Source organism: Arachis hypogaea, chromosome 5 (assembly GCF_003086295.3).
Source record: "Arachis hypogaea cultivar Tifrunner chromosome 5, arahy.Tifrunner.gnm2.J5K5, whole genome shotgun sequence".
NCBI lineage: Eukaryota > Viridiplantae > Streptophyta > Magnoliopsida > Fabales > Fabaceae > Arachis > Arachis hypogaea.
In genome coordinates, this window is record NC_092040.1 from 91,847,577 (window position 1) to 91,865,875 (window position 18,299).

Consider the following 18,299-nt stretch of genomic DNA (forward strand, 5'->3'; position numbering starts at 1 on the left):
TCTAAATTCTTTTGATCATACTTTACACTCTTTTAATCTCTCAACATTTGTTTAGATGAGAAAGCAAACTCCGATAACTAATCTACGATCTAATACTTTAATATTAATTTTGTGTGTATATCTTTTTCTATATATTTTAATTTGGATTAAAACTCTAAAATATAACTCTCTTCCTCAATTTAATTTCCATATGTTCAAAAAAATAACATATAAATATAAACTCTTGTCCAATCCAATGTATACAAACTCTTCATGGTTAAAATGACTTAACGAATAATTTATCCTTAACTAAAAAGTTTCTATTTGATAAAGTATCCTTTGATCTTGTATTGAACTAGAAATAGAATTTTAAATTCGGTCTCGATATATAGTTAAATATTTTTATCAATCAAGTTCAACTAAGTTGACTCAAATTTAATAAAAACTATTTACACAATGTATAGGTAAATCACACACCTCTTCTTCATATTCTTTTTTCATTTTCATGTAATTTTTTTATTATCGTTCTTTTATTGTTATTGATGTTGTTGCATTTTTTTTCTATATCTCATTTTTCTCTTTTTGGTTGTTATTGTAATATTTTTATTTCTTCTTTTTTTGTTTATTTTTTATTTTTTTGTTCTTATTAAAATGATGAAACAATAAAAATTATAAAAGATAAAATAAAAAATATGAAAAATAAAAAGAAGAAGAAGATGATGAAAAAAAGGAGAAGTAGAGAGAAAATTTTAAATTGTGTAAAATTTATCAGAAAAATAATATTAAAATTTTTTAATTATAATACAAGAAATTTTTTAATTTTAATACTAAAATCTTTTAATCGTAAAATAAACTCTTATTAAGAAAGTAAAACAAAAAAATTATGAGAATGTAAAATAAAAAGAATTATAAGAATATAAAAAATCATGACAATGATGATAAAAAATTATCTAAAAACAGAAAAAAATTTAAATTATATAAAATTTATTATATATTAATCAAGTTTAATCAAGTTAAATTTAGGTAAATTTAACTAAATGATAAAAATTGACCACACTCACATGCACATCCACAATTCAAATGAGATCTACTAAATACCTAATTTTATATATTCAAGGCAACTACAGATTCCTCCTTTCTTCCACTCCTATATTTTGTTCATCCATCTATGTTTTCTTTACAAATTATTTTAGTAAATTATTATTTTTATTTATAAAATTTTAAAATAATAATAAATATATTTATAAATAAGCAAAATTAGATCGATAAAAGATGAATAAACTATATTTTTATTTATAAAAGTTTAAAATATTAATAAACCTAAATATGTTAAAATTTTAAATTTTATAGATAAAAATAATAATGTATTTAAATTATTTTCCAAAAAAATTATATTGACTGGTTCCCAGTGTAAAATTCTATAAAATGGTTAGCAATGTACACTTCTAGAAGGAAAAAGTTAGTAATATAATTATACAAATTGGTCCTATAAGTATAATAATAATTATTTTATATATTTATTAAGAACTAAAAACGTAAATTAAAAAGGAAAATAGTACTGTTTTTCTGACATGGACGCCATTTCTTCCGCGGCTTTAACTTTACCAAAGAGAAAGAGAATTGAATACGCGTAGCAGATTACTTTTTTTTAATAATTGAATAATTATTTTAAAAAAGATATTTCCTTTTCATCTTCCACCATCTTCTTCTCTCCAACTCTCAATCTGGGTCGTTCACTTTCTCTTCTTTCTTTCACTTTTCAACCTTCCGTTCAAGCTTCACCCTTATCTCTTCCCTCTTAATTCTTATTCTTAATATTAGTAATTATTAATAAAAAAGTAAACTTTTTTTCTTCTTTTTTGTGGGTATTTGTTGATTTTTATTTTCAGTGCGTTGCAAGTGGTAGTGAGTAGTGACAGAGCCTATTGTTTTGGATCTTTGGTTATAAAATTTTGATTTTTTTATTTAATTTATTAAAACTGGGTTTGTTGATGAGTGCTTCTGAACATGTGGGGTTTTATTCTTTGCCCCCTAAACAAAGGCAAATGTTGAATTTTTTATTTTTGTTTTTGTTTTCTTTAATTGGTCTATGAGCGTGATTTTGGGGATAGGGTCTGTGTTGGGTTGCATATAAAAATAAAATAAAAAATCCCTTTTTTTGGTTCTCTTCTCAAACCATGGAACCAAATCTTTCCCTTTGTGTATTCTGTGTGTAATAGCTTTGATTCATTTCAGTTAAGTTAGTTGGTCTTGTGTTGTTTTGTTTTGTGTGTGATTGATGCAGAGAAAAGGAAGAAGAAGAATGGCATGCTGAGAGTTTTGAAAAGTGTTAAGTGTTGATACTTTTTGTTAGGTAGTTCCATTTGTTGAAGGTGGAAAGAAAAAAAAAAAAGAATAAAAATAAAATAAAATATAAAATGGGATCTGGTAATGAAGTTCATTCTGTTGGAGAGTTCAATTTAGATGCCAAGTGGCTTATAGATCCCAAGCAACTCTTTGTTGGCCCAAAAATTGGGGAAGGTGCTCATGCCAAGGTCTATGAGGGAAAGTAAGTCAACCCTTCTTCTCTGGTTCCTTTTCTCTTTTTTTCTCTCTCTTTGATTTTGTAGTTGAAATCTAATTTTGGAATCAACTTTTGTTTTTGTCCTTATAAGTCATAACAATTTCTACTTTCCTTTATTTTTTCTCCATGGTTTGTGCAAATTTTTGTTTTACTAGTAAATCATTAGTTAGCATTAATCTCGTTCTCCTCTGATCTCAGATTAAGTCCAATCTAGATTAAGTTCACACTATGCATTCATTAGATGGTATTATTTGATGAATTGTGTAGTTTGCTTACTTGCTATTTTTGGAATTTTCTGGATGCAGGTATAAAAATCAGAATGTTGCTGTTAAGATTATCAACAAAGGAGAAACCCCAGAAGAGATTTCGAGGAGGGAAGCTCGGTTCGGAAGAGAGGTAGCCATGCTATCGAAAGTTCAACACAAGAATCTGGTTAAGGTTGTTAGCCCCATATCATGAATTGTGTGCTTTCCTTCTTTTGAATCCAAGTTAGATATATAGCTTCATTTCATTATGTTTGGTTGACAGGTACAAAAGCCATGTTTGGTTGTGTCTCATGAAAGTTTTTATGTTTATTGTTGTTTCGGTTTGATGCCAGTTTATTGGGGCCTGCAAAGAACCTGTTATGGTTATAGTAACTGAACTTCTATTAGGTGGAACGCTGCGCAAATATCTCTTGAGCATGCGGCCAAACTGCTTGGATATGCGTGTGGCAGTTGGATTTGCTCTTGATATTGCTCGAGCAATGGAATGTTTACACTCCCATGGGATCATTCATCGGGACCTTAAACCGGGTATGCTCTATGATTGTTGAAAATTTTCACAATGAGCTGGTAGCTGTTAATGGAAATGATTATGACACGGTTAACTAACCTAGTTAGGTCACATTTTTCATGTTACATTGCAAATAGTTTGTTCTCCTAATTAATTAGACCTTCCAACAACTAAGATCTGTTCCATTAGATGGGATTCACTACATCCATTGAGCGATGCCAAAGTGCTCTATTGTGATTTGTGAATCATATCTATGTTTAATAAGTAATTATCATTTAAATTTAAATCTCATTTGATAATATTGTTAAACCGTTCAAGCAAATTGAAAAGTGCAAGTGGCGCCTTTTCTTTCTTGGCCACTATTATCCCATGCCAAAAGTGAGTGGGTAGTTGGCAAATCACTGTTATTTTAATATTATCCGGAAATTCTAGGCCACTGAGTTTGAGATGATAGAATATTTTGATAATATTAGCATGTATCTTATGCATCAAAGAAAAAGCATAATTCTGATAACTTGTTTCTTCTTTACTTCCCAGATAATTTGATCTTAACAGGAGATCATAAAACAGTTAAACTTGCTGATTTCGGTCTGGCCAGAGAAGAGTCTTTAACGGAGATGATGACTGCGGAAACTGGGACATACCGTTGGATGGCTCCAGAAGTATAAATCTATTCTCAAAAGCTTTGAACATTTATTAAATTTCCAGTAGGTGGTGCCGTATTATTATGGAACTCATTATTACTTTCTTGTTTGGTGGCAGCTTTATAGCACCGTCACTCTGCGACAAGGCGAGAAGAAACATTACAACCATAAGGTTGATGCTTACAGCTTCGCGATTGTGTTGTGGGAGCTGATCCATAATAAGTTGCCATTTGAAGGCATGTCTAATTTACAGGCCGCATACGCGGCTGCTTTTAAGGTAAGATGACATTTCAATACTTGCTTCATATTCAATTTGGCTTAAGATGATCATATAGAATTTTGTTGCACCACTTACAAAAGGTCTCCATTCTACAGTTATGCTGAGTTACATTTTTTTAAGGGTCCATAAAGGCATATTTAACCTTTTCATTTGGGGTCTAATTTGGTCTGATATATTAATGCATATTTAATATTTATACTGTCATGAAAAATAGACGATTTTCGTAGAATGTTAAAAGTCTATTCAATTTTTTTATTCAAGTATGATCAAAGTGAGCAAAAAATATGCAACATTTTGATTATCAGACTTCAAAAATTTGAAGGAACCATTTCATTGTACGTGTTTGTTTCAACTTATTTTGGAAAAAAATGGTTTTCATAAATAATACAGGAGGAGGTTTGTGTTAGGCCTTTTAACAGCCAGTATAAAAAATTAAAAACTTTGTCGAATCTTTATGACATGGACCAAACACCTTATTGCGCCAAAGCTAGGTCATTTCCCGGAAGCAACGGGTTGTATGGCTTGAGTAATAGTGTCAAATGAGCAAGATGCGTTGCATTGTTGCCCGGGGGTAGTGCAAAATGAGTAAAGGTTCCAACGTTTTCGTGAATGGACGAGAGTAAATAAATTAGTTCACCAAGAAACTTGGTGGATAAGGTTTTGTTTTTATTGTTTCCATAAACAATTGTACTTCTTAGGTTATGCCATTGGGTTGTTATACTTTCTAGTTGTTATATTCTCATTATTATTTGATTTTACTAAGATTCATTATACAACTATTTTACTCTTTCAGAACACAAGGCCTAGTGCTGATGACCTTCCTGAGGATTTAGCCATGATTGTAACTTCATGTTGGAAGGAGGATCCAAATGACCGACCGAATTTCACGCAAATCATACAGATGCTTCTCCGATATCTCTCCACCATTTCTCCACAAGAGCCGGTTGTTCCTCAGCGGATGAATTCATCGGAGAATGCCGTATTGCCACCGGAGTCCCCCGGCACAAGCGCTTTGATGTCTAGGAGAGATGACTCCGGGGAAATCCCGAAAGCCGGTATGGAAGACAGACCTAAAGGGTTTTTCTTCTGCTTTAACCAGTGTTACTGATTATGATCCCACAAAAGGGCACCCCTCAATATCAGTTAGGGAAGAAAAACTAAATAAAGATCACATGCACCAATTGTAACTGCTAGAATCTTGATAAGAAAATGTTAACTATGATTATCAAATAAGTCAAGTTTAGTAGCAATTGTAACAAAGAAGGCACCTTAGCTCTCAGCAAGAGTTGCAAGCTTTTTAACATTATGTTGACTTATTTCTGACTGGCATATCCAAGAAAAGCTCAGAAAATTTTGGGGTCAAGGTTGCTGAGATGTAATATCATTGTAAATTATAAGGTTTCATATAATTGCCTTCACCCCCCTCTTGTTATATATACATATAGATGTGGCATGGATAGTAAAATCATAAGGGTGAAAAATGTTCTGTTGGTCCATTTATTTGTTCCATTCATGAGTGTTTGCGATAGTCAATTAAGCAGCAAAAATGTTCATGAACTAAATTCAGATTAAAAGATGAACCTAATCTTGTAGTAGCTAAAAACATGTATTAGTTATTGAACTGAAACGACTATAATTTTTTTAAGTAATTGAGAAACAACAAAAGTAAAATGAGAAAATGGGAACATATTGTCAAGATTTTGGTTAATTGAATTAAGAATCAAAGTAAAAAATTTAATCGCCGTTGCCGGGGATCGAACCCGGGTCGTCCGCGTGACAGGCGGAAATACTCACCACTATACTACAACGACTAGCTGAGACGTGAACAACAAATAATTGTTTATCAAATATTACATGTCAAATCTTACATACTCGATTCATCTCGGGGTTAGTGCTGAGAAGATTGTTAATAACGCTATTAAAGTTTAGCTTGGGGAAAAAGAAAGAGTAATTTACCATAATGCCACTGTCAAGTGTCAACGAGTGAAGACTTAACGCCAAAGCAAAGGTTCGGATTGGTGGAGTCTATCGTGGGTCCCACTCCGAACCAAAGACATAGAGATGTTGTTCTTACAAGAGTTTAGGTTCGGATAACCGAACCAACGAGTGTGTTTTCCCGCTTTCTCTCTCATTCTCTGACTACCTTACTCACTTGCCTAAGCAAACCGCGACAGCATAAATACTCAAACTCGCTTTCAAACGAGCCTTTCTCTTTTTGATTATCTCTCTATCTATCTATGATCATTTCTTCTTTGTGTCTTAGATTCTGATTCTTGATTGGTTTCTCCATTTTTGGCAAGTTGTTTCTTGAATTGCAATAATGGCTAGGTGAGCTATAGATTTTTAACAGAATGTGGAGATTTTTTATTTTGTGCATCTGATAAAGCTTTCACTACCTTCTTCTTCTTGTGATTTGGAGACCCTTCATAGCGTTGATGAATAAAAATTCAACTTTTTCAACTGGGGTTTTTTTTTTAGGGTGGTGTCATTGGAATGTTCCCCTGTTTCTCAGCATTGTTTTTGTTTTCTCTTCTTTTCAGTTTCCTAACAAATATATATATTAAAATATAAAACTATATGGTTGAGTTTTGATGATGAATGGATCATGGATGATAGCATGTTTTGGCTTTTATTTTCCCCTAAATAATAATCATGGGAAGATGGATGATGGATTATGTTACATATTCCCATTACAATGAGTTTACCTTAGCTTATTTCTTGTGTTTTTGAAGATAATGTGATTGTTAAACCTAAATTTTAAGCAAATTTGGACATGCATGCACTGAATTGGGGATTAGAAAGGATATATAGATGTACTAACTCTTATTTTCTCGCGCGAAAGAAACATTTGAGAGGTACTAAATGATGATCATAGCTACCTGGATGATTGAAATGTGAAGTAAAAAGCCCAGATGGTTTAGCTGGATTTCCAAATATACTACATTGTTTATGAACAAGAATTAATTCATAAATAAAGAACTTCAGTTCATCATCCTTGAGTCTGAAATCTGTCCTTTGTGTTCCTCAAAATGAAGTTAGTAGAACAAATTTTCTGCAGAGGATACAGTTGGAGATCACTTACAATGCACAAGCCTTTCTTAACTATTAACCTAATTTTAATGATCAATGGCATCACATAAAAACTAGTTTTCATGTCTAAATTTAACTTCATAGGTTTGAAAGATCAAGGCTTCTATCATTGATGTCCTTAAACATGATCAGTGCAATCATTAGAAATAGTAGATTTTTCACTTGACCTATAGTTATATCTTAGAAACTATAGAACACAAAGCATGCTAATTCTAATTTCTACGAATCCTTCTTATGATATTATGGTTCATTTCTTCATATTTAATACAGTTTCACAACCTCTTTATGTATCAGTCTAGTTACTTCTTTTTCTTCTTTTTTATTTCTCAAAACCCAAATATGATTTCGACAATCTGCGAATTCGTATTTGAATTTGCAGAAGCTGGGTTATTGACATTGGAGGACTTGCAAAGAAAGTGAAGAATAATACATTGCCATTAGCTGATCAAATCAATGACTGTGGAGCATATTGTGAATGTCCAATATGTCATTATCACATTGATAACATTGATGTATGCTATAATGAATTCAACAAAATCTTCAATCTCTGTTCATAACTTCATGTATAAATTCATGATTACAGATGTTTCATTAAGAACATTCCTTTGCCTTTTGTAGGTTTCTCCTGAGTGGCCAGGCTTTCCGGCCGGCGTGAAGTTTGATCCTTCCGACATAGAACTGTTAGAACATTTGGCAGCAAAATGTTGTGTTGGGAACAAAGTGCCTCATGCCTTTATCCAAGATTTCATCCCAACACTAGAAGGAGACCAAGGAATATGCTACACACATCCAGAAAATCTTCCAGGTGAGGTTTCTCTAGTTACCTTCTCTTTCAATGTTAGCTAATAACTTAAAATGAGGGTTCCTTATGGAACCTTATTCCTTAAAGATATTGCTCTTTTTTTGTGAACATTTATACTTGACCAAGAAACTAGAAAAGGATGAAAAATACAATACATTCTAGCATGTTGGGATCTATAATGTAGTGGTTTAATCAAATATCAACAGGCATATAACAAACTTGCTTGGATTGTGGATCTTACTTTAGCATGAAATTCCAAGTTGAGTGTTAGGATTTGAGATAGTAAGAGCAAGCAAGCTGAATAACAAAAAGTGACACAAAATAAATTAACGTGGTTCAGCTTATGCCTATGTGGCAAAGACGACAAACAAATATGAAGGAAATACAAAATATGTGATACCAAAGTAATGACCAAATACTTAAACTAAACCAAGTCTCAAATACACCAAAAATACTTTATAGTACTATCAAATAGTATAAAGTATAAACTCTCTATCTCAAGAGAAGTAAACAAGAACAAAATACTCCTCACGATACAAAGAGAGACATGAATAATTAATACGAATCTTCACTAACAACCAAAAGAGTAACCAAATAGACTTGGTACACACTACGTGGAGAAACAACACTCAAAATGAGACCTTACAAATTTTCACTAACAACACTAATATTAACTCATAATTCAAATTCCATACATCTGAATCACCAAACTCTTAGTCTTTTATATTAGCAACTAATGTGAACAGGATGGCGAAGTATATCTACCATGTATGCATATGAACACACAAGTTTCAACTTGTGACATGTTTGAAAGTTGAACAATTTCAATTTGATCTTTGTTCATTTCACCATGCATGTTCAAACTCCTTTTGAATAGTAGCCCCAATTTCAATTTGATCTTTGTTCCTTTTGATCACCTTGCATCCAAATTGATTTTGATTTGGCAGTAGTTAAGTAATACAATCCGATGTGTAAATTATAGGATTCGAATCATGAGTGTAATAGTTATCTCAGCAAGGCAAAGTGTGATAAACCAATGTCCTAAGACTCAGAGTAGTTCATGCACATAGCAGAAACAAGAGAAGGAAAGAGAAGAACAATGAATATGAAATTCATGTAGCATTTGGAATCAATGAATTGTGTATAGTTCTCAAAGTTGTGAACCATATATAATTAACTACCTCATAACAATGACATTTCAACATTCTCAAAAAAAATTAGACCTGCAATGTTTTCAGGTGCTAAGAAAGATGGGGCCAGTGTTCATTTCTTTCACAAAACAACTAATGCATATGCTACCGGACAACGAAAGCGTCGAAAGATTAATCATCAACTAGGCCTAAGTGAGGAGCATGTTCGCTGGCATAAGACCGGTAAGACCAAAGCTGTAACAGAAAATGGAGTACACAAGGGCTTCAAGAAGATCATGGTTCTTTACGTAAGGCCTAAGAGAGGAGCAAAGCCGAATAAATCGAAATGGGTGATGCATCAGTACCATCTAGGGAGTGAAGAAGGTGAGAAGGAAGGTGAATATGTGGTTTCAAAGATTTTCTATCAGCAGCAGAAGAAAACTAAGAAGAATAAGCTGAATCCATTGGTGGCTGAAGATTCTGTCATGGCATTACAAGCAAGTCCAAGAACACCGAATCCAAATCCACCAAAACGGCCTCGGACAGGAAAATCTGTTGATTTTGAAGAAACTGACCTTATGCTATTCACTCAGGTAGGTAGCTATTGAAGGCTGATCATCCTTTTAGTGAATTCAAATGAAAAAGAGAAATGAAATACTCCCTCAATTCTATGAACATTTCTTGATTGTACTAATAGGCCTAGAACTAAGTTATGCTAAATTTTTTTACTATATATGCGTTTTGATTTGTTTTATTCGGAATTTTCATGTGATGGACTAGGGTGGAAAGCCTACTATTCATGGAGAATCACTTGAACCACCACCATCTGAAGTTCATGGTGATGAAAATAATGGAGGCTTTAACAACACTGCATTGTTATCTGTTGAAACACAACCTGTCAACTCTGACTTTATTGGATTGGATGATATCTTACTATGCAAGGAACAGACATTAGATTCTTCTTCTGCTCACCTAAATGATTCGGGTTTGAAGTCCAACATGTTGGGAATAAGACACCATTCCCCCTTGAGAAAACACCTTTGACAGAGAAATAAAATAGATACAATCACAACACAAGAATTTAACGTGGAAACTCCAATTACCGGAGAAAAAACCACGGCCGTTGTCAAATGACAACCAGAGAATATCACTATGTGAAAATTGTTACAACACATAGACTTCTTTCTCTCACCGGCACCCCAGTACACCCACACTCTTTCAAAGCAAATATCTAACTACACCTCACAACACTCTCTAATCAAAGAGTACAGAGGAAAAGAAAAATCAGATACAAGCTTAAAGTGTTTCTGACTGGTGCAAAAACAAATGAAGAACTTAGCCTCATATTTATAGCCTAGGCCACCCACTCCATTTGCTATCCTAAGCAATGTAGGACTAATTCAACCAAATCCTAACAATCTCCACCTTGATTGAAATAGTCACACATCTTCAGCTTCCATTGTCAACACCGACAATTCTTTGCTGCCATTGTCTATACCGACAATCATAGTTCAGAGAACTATCATACTCCACCATGAAAGTATACTCACTTGGAATTAGACCACTCCAAGAATTTCGCCTTGGTACAGATCGAAACCTTGCTGAAAATTCATGGTGCAACTTCCAAATTGGCTTTTCCTGGAAGTTCTTCAGCCATCGACCTAACTCCGCCACACACCTTGCATCTCAACGCCAACCAATGCCCGTGTGCAATTGTGGACCCGATTGCCACAACTTATCCTTATCCATGGCAGTGCGGTAATACCATGAGGATACTTCTTGTCTTCTAGAGAACATCATCTTCTCTCATAGAGAGAGCAACCAGAGATCTTCTCCTTCAACGCCTTGTGCAAACCTGATTGTATCAACACATCCTTGACTTGTACTTGCCACAAGCCAAAATTGATTCTTCCATCAAATTTCTCTATTTCAAGCTTCACAGCACTTGAATATCCTGACATTGTTGCAACCGTATACTGGAATATTATAACTCAACTGTAGACCGTGCACTAGGAAGGGTCCCCAGGAAAGAGAGGTGGGTCACAATGGACACACTTAAATACCAAGTCTTTCCTTAGCCAGAACCTTTTCCAAACTGCACTCTCACAGAGTCACACTGCCTTCCAGCAACAACAACAGCAACCAAAGAGATTAGACTAGGCTGCAACCACAGAGCATACTAAGAATAAATCCCACCGAACCGAAGCTCTGATACCACTTGTTGGGAATAAGACACCATTCCCCCTTGAGAAAACACCTTTGACAGAGAAATAAAATAGATACAATCACAACACAAGAATTTAACGTGGAAACTCCAATTACCGGAGAAAAAACCACGGCCGTTGTCAAATGACAACCAGAGAATATCACTATGTGAAAATTGTTACAACACATAGACTTCTTTCTCTCACCGGCACCCCAGTACACCCACACTCTTTCAAAGCAAATATCTAACTACACCTCACAACACTCTCTAATCAAAGAGTACAGAGGAAAAGAAAAATCAGATACAAGCTTAAAGTGTTTCTGACTGGTGCAAAAACAAATGAAGAACTTAGCCTCATATTTATAGCCTAGGCCACCCACTCCATTTGCTATCCTAAGCAATGTAGGACTAATTCAACCAAATCCTAACACAACAATCTGAAAGGCTTTGCTTGCAATGCAAATGGAAATGCAGGTGAATTGTTTGGGGATGTGAATGATTGTTATGGAATTTCAGTGCTGGATAACCTGGGACTGGACAGTCCTCCCGATTTTGATCTTTCTGTAAGCACTCGATCACCCTTGTCGTCGTAGGGTATGTTCGGTTCGCAGTGTAAAATTAAAATGGAACGAAAGTTTTCATGGATGAGCACTGTTTGTAAAAGTTTAAAAGATGAAGTTGTTCCATGAAATTGTCCATCCTATTGTCACCATGCAACCAAACATATCATTAGCTTATATTCGAGAAGTGTCTTAGAACAGAAAATACAAAGATACCGAAATAATTTTTGTTCTGTTATAAACACATTTTGTCATAGAGTAGAAATTTCTATAAATAAGTTTGTGTTTTCTAATATATCTGTATTTCTGTTCTAAGACAATCATCAAATATGACCTTTGTGGTTTTTTTATTATGTTAACATGCTCTCACTTATATGTGATGCAGAATTTGCAATTTTGTTCTCAAGACAATATCATTGACCTTCAATGGCTGGACAAACCATAATGTATTTGCTGAACCAAGTTGTATTTGACACCAATGCTAATCCCAGAAGAGATATCATTCATATAGTTGAATCATTTAGCTTAAGTAGGTGTAAGGTTTTCTATATGTGAACTGTTTCACTCTACCATGTTGTATCGTGAGAAGTATTGTCATTGTTTGTCTGAGTTTAGAATTTAGAATTTAGAACGTATTGTCGTGACGAAATATTTTAACTAGTAAATAAATTGTTGTTTAATTGTAATATGATATCTCAGTTCATATTGTATTAGTTTGTCATCTGAGAATATGAATTTGTATCTATGTTAGTAAGAGTGGATTTTCTTGTCCAGTTGATATGTGTTTGTGAAACACGTTGAAGAGGATAAAAGTGCGTTTCAGTGCTTTGAACGTTGTTCTTTCATGTTTGGCAACTTTTTTTCTTTGAATACCAACGTGATTCTGCATTCCAAAAATTCGTTTACTAGAAGCAAGAAATTATAACTTCTGCGTTTACTCAACGCAACGCACGTTTAGGTTGTTGCTAGTTATTATTGGTTTTTCCATAATTTTTTTAAAATAAATACTGAGAATATTAAAATAATTATTCTAATTTTTGTGCACTGTTTATTATTTTAATTTTTTATAATATGTATTATTGTTTTTATTAGAAATGATAAATTAAATAAAAAATTAATTATAAATAATAATAAAAATATAACTTATAAAGAATTAGAACCTAAAATAATAATAAAAATAAAATTATTAAGAATACTAAAATATGTTATTTTATATATTATTTTTAATTTAATAAATAAATATTAATTTTTACTATAAAAAAATACTTAAAAAGTTGTCAATTTTTATGATATTTTTAATTTCATAAATAAATATTAAATTTTATTATAATAATAAAAAACTATAATATACTAAAATAAAATATTATAAAAAAATATTATATAAAAATACTAAAAATATAAAAAAATAAATATACTTAAAAAAATAATATTATAATTTAATATTATATTTTTTAATAATTAATTAATTATTTATCTAGAAGTGATTTTAACTAATATTATCCAAACAATATTTATATTATCAAAATCAATTTTAGTAAAAATTGTCAAACATAAATCATGTTGCACAAACTCACTTTTATCCAAAATCAATTCTATAAAATCACTTCCATTCAAACTTCAATTTAGCAGCCAACGTGAATCCAAACACACACTAAGTATCTAATCATATAATAGCAGCATAATATATGTTTTTAGCCTTTTAGGAACCAAGATTTGGATTGCCTAAATGTTTCACTATTTAAAATGCTTGTAGTTGTGACAAGTAAGCACAATTTTATTGGCTCCTAATCTTAAGAAATATTTCTCTTACTGTACAATTAGATTTTTATCTTTTTTGTTTTGTTTTGTGGTACAATTAGATTTTTATCTAATCTCCTTATTCTTCTCTATCTCATCTTATCTTATGAAAATAATCATATTTGCCTATTTTATGATAAAAATAATCATATCTTTTAACAAATGGTTGTCCTGTTTATGTGTTAAGTAAGCATTGAAAGTGATGCAAGTTGAAGACAAGTTTGATATAGTCTTTTTTCTGTCTACATATAACTTAAAAATTAAAATATACGAATTGAAGAATTATTAACTGAAAAAACTAGTGCATATTATCCTTTTTAAAGTTAAGAGCTTTCAAATTTAAAGCAATCTAAATAAAATTATTTATTCAATTTAATTTAAATAAAAAAATTAATCAAAATTAAGGTGATAAATTGATAATGATAGGGTAAGATAGAGTTTAAAGTTAAACTTTATCCTAACTTTACATCCACGTTTAAGTTTCTCAATCTGAATTCTATTCGCACTTTAAACAAATATTATTTATAACTAAAAAATATTTTTATTCAAATATAATATTTAATTCTTCTGAATTTTATAATATCAAATATTATTTATATATTATTAACAAATTTAATTAATAATTTGATAACATTAAATAATTGTGTAAAGGAAAACTTGGTTAAATTTCCATTCCACTCATTTATCAAATTATTATTTTATTCTTGAATTTAAAATTTTAGTTATAATATTTTAATTTGTTACATATTTATATTTTATTCATATATTATTATTTAGTGAATATTTATTTTACCAATTTAAAAATTATTTTTATTTTTTAATAATAACATCTTTAAAAAAAATTAAAAAAATCGAATTAGATTAAATTGAAAATAAAATAAAATTGATTCAATTAACCATTAGCCATAGCTTTCTAAGCCCTCTCTCTCCCATACAAAAAACCTAAACCTACAATTCAAGGGCGCGTTTGGCAAAGTTTCGATTTTCCAATAGCAACGACAACTATGGAGAATTGATTCAGATTACTTCTTCTTTGAATGATATTCAAGACATGCTAGAGAATGAGAGAGAGCGATTAAACCCTGAAAGAACAGCGAAGAAGAGTGAGTGAGTGAGTGACTACTGAATAGTGAATATTGGCATATACTTTAACTGTTAACTGATTCAACCACCACCTTCGATTCTTCGATTCATCAATGTTTGCTGCTAGGAATCTGCAGAAGCATTGCTTCAAGTCGCTACCCTCTCTCCTTCAACTTCATCCCAATCTCTACAAGTATGTCTTTCTTCTCTAATTCTCTGTTTTTTTGTTTTTGGATTTAAATAATGAAATTCCATCTATACCCAATTCTGTTTCAATTCAAAGTTTATAGCTTTGGCTGAAATGAGTGTGATTTCTTTGTTACTCTCTTCCAACTTTAGATGTTTAGCAACAGTAGCTTTTTCTTGCCGTAGGTTTGAATTTGATTGGGGATCCCTTTTGTTTTCAATCCCACCAGTGACCGAGGTCTGTGTGTATTGTATAGTATGAACAAGAAATTGAATTTCTTTGTTGTTAATTTAATAGTGTTTCTAGTTTTCTGTTAGCATAGAGATGCTATTTTACCATTTGTCAAGATTCCTTTGTGATTCTGATTTTTTTTTTCCTTTTCTTTTTCTGTTCAGAAATGCTGTAACTTTAGAACATGCACAGCTGCACATATCAACCAACATTATTCAAGTTCAACCACATGATGAAGTTACTTCGAAGTATTCATCTTTTAAGACATTCAATCTTTTGAATGGATCATCGCGGGCAATGTCAACGAAAGGAAGGAGTATGAGAAGCAAGGTGGAAAGGCGAATGCAGAAGGAGTCTGGTAAAACATTAAGGGAGATTCGGAGAGCTAAGAAACTGAAGAAGAAACTAATGACTGAGGAGGAGAGGCTCATTTACAATCTCAAAAGGGTAAGTTCTCGAGTCCTTCTTTTAAGCAGTTCGAAAATCGAAATAGCTGTTTGTACTTGACTATTTACTTCATGCTAAGTTCATGTAATGATGTTGTAATAGTTGGCATAAAGGATTTGCATTTGTTGGTGTGGTTGCTATCGGTAAATAGAATTTTGTTCTAATTGCTCATTAAGATTGAATGACTTTATTTGAATTGGTAAAAGGAATTGTGTTATATGTTATACCGATAATGCCTGAACTTAGATGTCTGTGGGAAACGGGGTAAGCTCAAATGTTTCTCTAAGACAGTATGTAGCATTTAAGGTTGCTGTTGTTTCTTGATCGAAGAAAATAGAAATTGATTATTTGGTATCGGCTTTAAGTTTCATTTAAGTCATTTCTTTGATAGATTTTACGTCTACATTGTAGATTGCTCATTTGAACTAACGTTCGGTCAATATTGTTGTGTCGCTTGTTATATGTTAAATCTATATTGACTTACTTTTCAACTAGTGCAGGCCAAGAAAAAAGTGGCATTGCTACTACAAAAGCTCAAGAAATATGAACTACCGGACCTGCCTCCCCCCCGGCATGATCCAGAGCTCTTAACACCTGAACAGCTTCAGGCATTTAAAAAAATTGGATTCAAGAATAAGAATTATGTTCCAGTTGGTGTCCGTGGAGTCTTTGGAGGAGTTGTTCAAAATATGCACATGCATTGGAAGTTTCATGAGACTGTGCAAGTTTGTTGCGACAACTTTCCCAAGGAAAAAATCAAAGAGATGGCCTCAATGCTGGCAAGATTGAGTGGTGGGATTGTGATTAATGTTCACAATGTGAAAACAATCATCATGTTCCGTGGTAGAAATTATCGTCAACCTAAAAATTTAATACCTGTTAACACCCTTACAAAGAGGAAGGTGAGCTTCACATTGTTATATTCCTCGTTGTACTTTATAACATCTTTCTTGATGCCAATATTGAAAAATCCAATTTACTCCCCTGAACTTTATTCATATGCAGCTTTGGAGGGTAAATTGCGTGAGTCAAAGTTCAAGGGGATAAATATATTGCACTTTTCCCTTATCATTATTATTTATCTTCTTTTAATAAAAAATAAAAAGAAATCTTTCTTTTGCTCCCTAGTAGCTGATATAGGAAGAAATTAATGTTGGAGGAGGTAATGTAGTATTTCCTAATTCCTATTGTATGCAGGCTCTATTCAAGGCAAGATTTGAGCAAGCTCTCGAATCTCAGAAGTTAAACATAAAGAAATTAGAACAGCAGCTCCGGCGGATGGGAGTAAATCCCGAGGATCCGGCTGCCATGGCTAGCATCCAGAGAGTTGCTTCCACGTTTTTCAATGCCATTGACAAGAAAGAGGGAAGCCCTTATGTCTTCAAAGAAGGCAAGGCATCACTAATTGAGCCTCCCGAAAGTTTGGAAGAGCCGGAGCCTGCCGATGATAGTGATCAAGAAGAGTTAGATCGGTTCATTGCTGAGATAGAGGATGCAGCAGATAAAGAATACGAAGCTGAAGAAGCGAAAGAGAATGAAGAGATGGGCAGGATTAGATATTGGAACAGAGAAGAGTATAGTGGGAGATTCAGAAGATTGGATGCTTCTAGAAATGATGACTATGACAATGAGGGTAGAGGCTCAAGGGTTCGGCAGAAAACACATTCCAAGCATCGAGTCACTGATAGTGAAGATGAAGACAACACTCATTCTGATGACAACAGCGTTGATGATTGGCAATCAAGTAATATCTCTGATGCTAGTGATCTCGACGGAGATTCTGACTCTTACGGCCGGTTAGAAGCTAGGCCTAGGTTCAAGGGAAACAGGGTAGATAGAGGGAAGCAGAATAATACCGGTGCATATAGCTCCAGAACTAGAGAAAGCTCAAATAGGCAGAGTGAGGGTAAATTTAAGAGGAATATAGCCACAGAAGATTCTGAATCAGAAAGTATGTTCAGTGATGTCGAGAATGCAATGTGGGAGTCCGACGGGGAAGAAAACGACACGGCAAGACAGTTCGGGGAAGACTACAAGAGCCGCAGCAGTGACGATGAGTAATCACATCAAATCAAGAGCGACAAAAGGAATGGTAAGTAGGGTCAAGAGGGTAAGGTCAGTGATTCTTCTGGCTATCATAATGCACTAAAGAGTGCACTTGGTGACTCAGAAGATTGGATGTTGAATTCAGATGTTGAAAAAGACACAAGAGTATCTAGAGCTGATACTAATAGTGAAAAAAAAGTAATGTTGCTAAGAAAGATAACAAAATAACACCATAAAATGCAACATCATTGATCATTGATTTCATTGATAACATAAAGAATGTATTAGGCACATAAATGTCCCAGTCATTCTGGTGATTTCTTGTTAGACCCAATTTTTAGCTAGAAATATTTTGTATACTTATTTTCTCTGGTATACTTATTTTTTACTCTCCAGTATGAAACTCAGGAGTATTGTGAATCTATTATGCGGTGACATATCAAATATTTGATGATTTTGTTGAAGAAGATTTAAACCTTA

General features: G+C 32.9%; 3 protein-coding genes and 1 non-coding gene across 4 annotated transcripts; 3 read left to right on the top strand and 1 right to left on the bottom strand.

Moving 5' to 3' along the window:
- The first annotated feature begins 1,550 nt into the window (after positions 1-1,550).
- On the top strand, positions 1,551-5,658 carry LOC112801918 (serine/threonine-protein kinase STY13). The gene is made up of 6 exons (XM_025844866.3): positions 1,551-2,527; positions 2,848-2,980; positions 3,141-3,336; positions 3,854-3,978; positions 4,079-4,237; positions 5,034-5,658. Exons 1-6 carry the CDS (start codon positions 2,397-2,399, stop codon positions 5,346-5,348), a joined length of 1,059 nt encoding a protein of 352 aa, XP_025700651.1. The 5' UTR covers positions 1,551-2,396; the 3' UTR covers positions 5,349-5,658.
- A 321-nt stretch (positions 5,659-5,979) lies between these two features.
- TRNAD-GUC (transfer RNA aspartic acid (anticodon GUC)) lies at positions 5,980-6,051 on the bottom strand. Its single transcript has one exon. It is a non-coding gene; the product is annotated as a tRNA-Asp (tRNA).
- Positions 6,052-7,704: 1,653 nt separating this feature from the next.
- On the top strand, positions 7,705-12,473 carry LOC112799760 (SUPPRESSOR OF GAMMA RESPONSE 1-like; the record flags this gene model as incomplete). The annotated part of the gene is made up of 6 exons (XM_025841790.2): positions 7,705-7,842; positions 7,949-8,135; positions 9,371-9,855; positions 10,043-10,247; positions 11,943-12,031; positions 12,414-12,473. Coding segments are annotated over 6 exons (1,164 nt in total), but the record flags the coding sequence as incomplete, so codon positions are not given.
- A 2,205-nt stretch (positions 12,474-14,678) lies between these two features.
- On the top strand, positions 14,679-18,286 carry LOC112801919 (CRM-domain containing factor CFM9, mitochondrial). Its single transcript, XM_025844867.2, has 4 exons — positions 14,679-15,101; positions 15,491-15,773; positions 16,274-16,675; positions 16,971-18,286. The coding sequence occupies exons 1-4, from the start codon at positions 15,022-15,024 to the stop codon at positions 17,832-17,834; spliced, it is 1,629 nt and encodes a 542-aa protein (XP_025700652.1). The 5' UTR covers positions 14,679-15,021; the 3' UTR covers positions 17,835-18,286.
- Positions 18,287-18,299: the final 13 nt, after the last annotated feature.

What these genes read in the sequence shown, in the direction of transcription:
- LOC112801918 (XM_025844866.3), top strand. Translation starts at nt 2,397, where the DNA reads ATGGGATCTGGTAATGAAGTTCATTCTGTTGGAGAGTTCAATTTAGAT. An exon ending in GCCAAGGTCTATGAGGGAAA is followed by an intron (nt 2,528 to 2,847) that starts GTAAGTCAACCC and finishes TTCTGGATGCAG; the next exon opens with GTATAAAAATCAGAATGTTG. An exon ending in ACCGTTGGATGGCTCCAGAA is followed by an intron (nt 3,979 to 4,078) that starts GTATAAATCTAT and finishes GTTTGGTGGCAG; the next exon opens with CTTTATAGCACCGTCACTCT.
- LOC112801919 (XM_025844867.2), top strand. Translation starts at nt 15,022, where the DNA reads ATGTTTGCTGCTAGGAATCTGCAGAAGCATTGCTTCAAGTCGCTACCC. An exon ending in CTTCATCCCAATCTCTACAA is followed by an intron (nt 15,102 to 15,490) that starts GTATGTCTTTCT and finishes TTTTCTGTTCAG; the next exon opens with AAATGCTGTAACTTTAGAAC. An exon ending in ACACCCTTACAAAGAGGAAG is followed by an intron (nt 16,676 to 16,970) that starts GTGAGCTTCACA and finishes TATTGTATGCAG; the next exon opens with GCTCTATTCAAGGCAAGATT.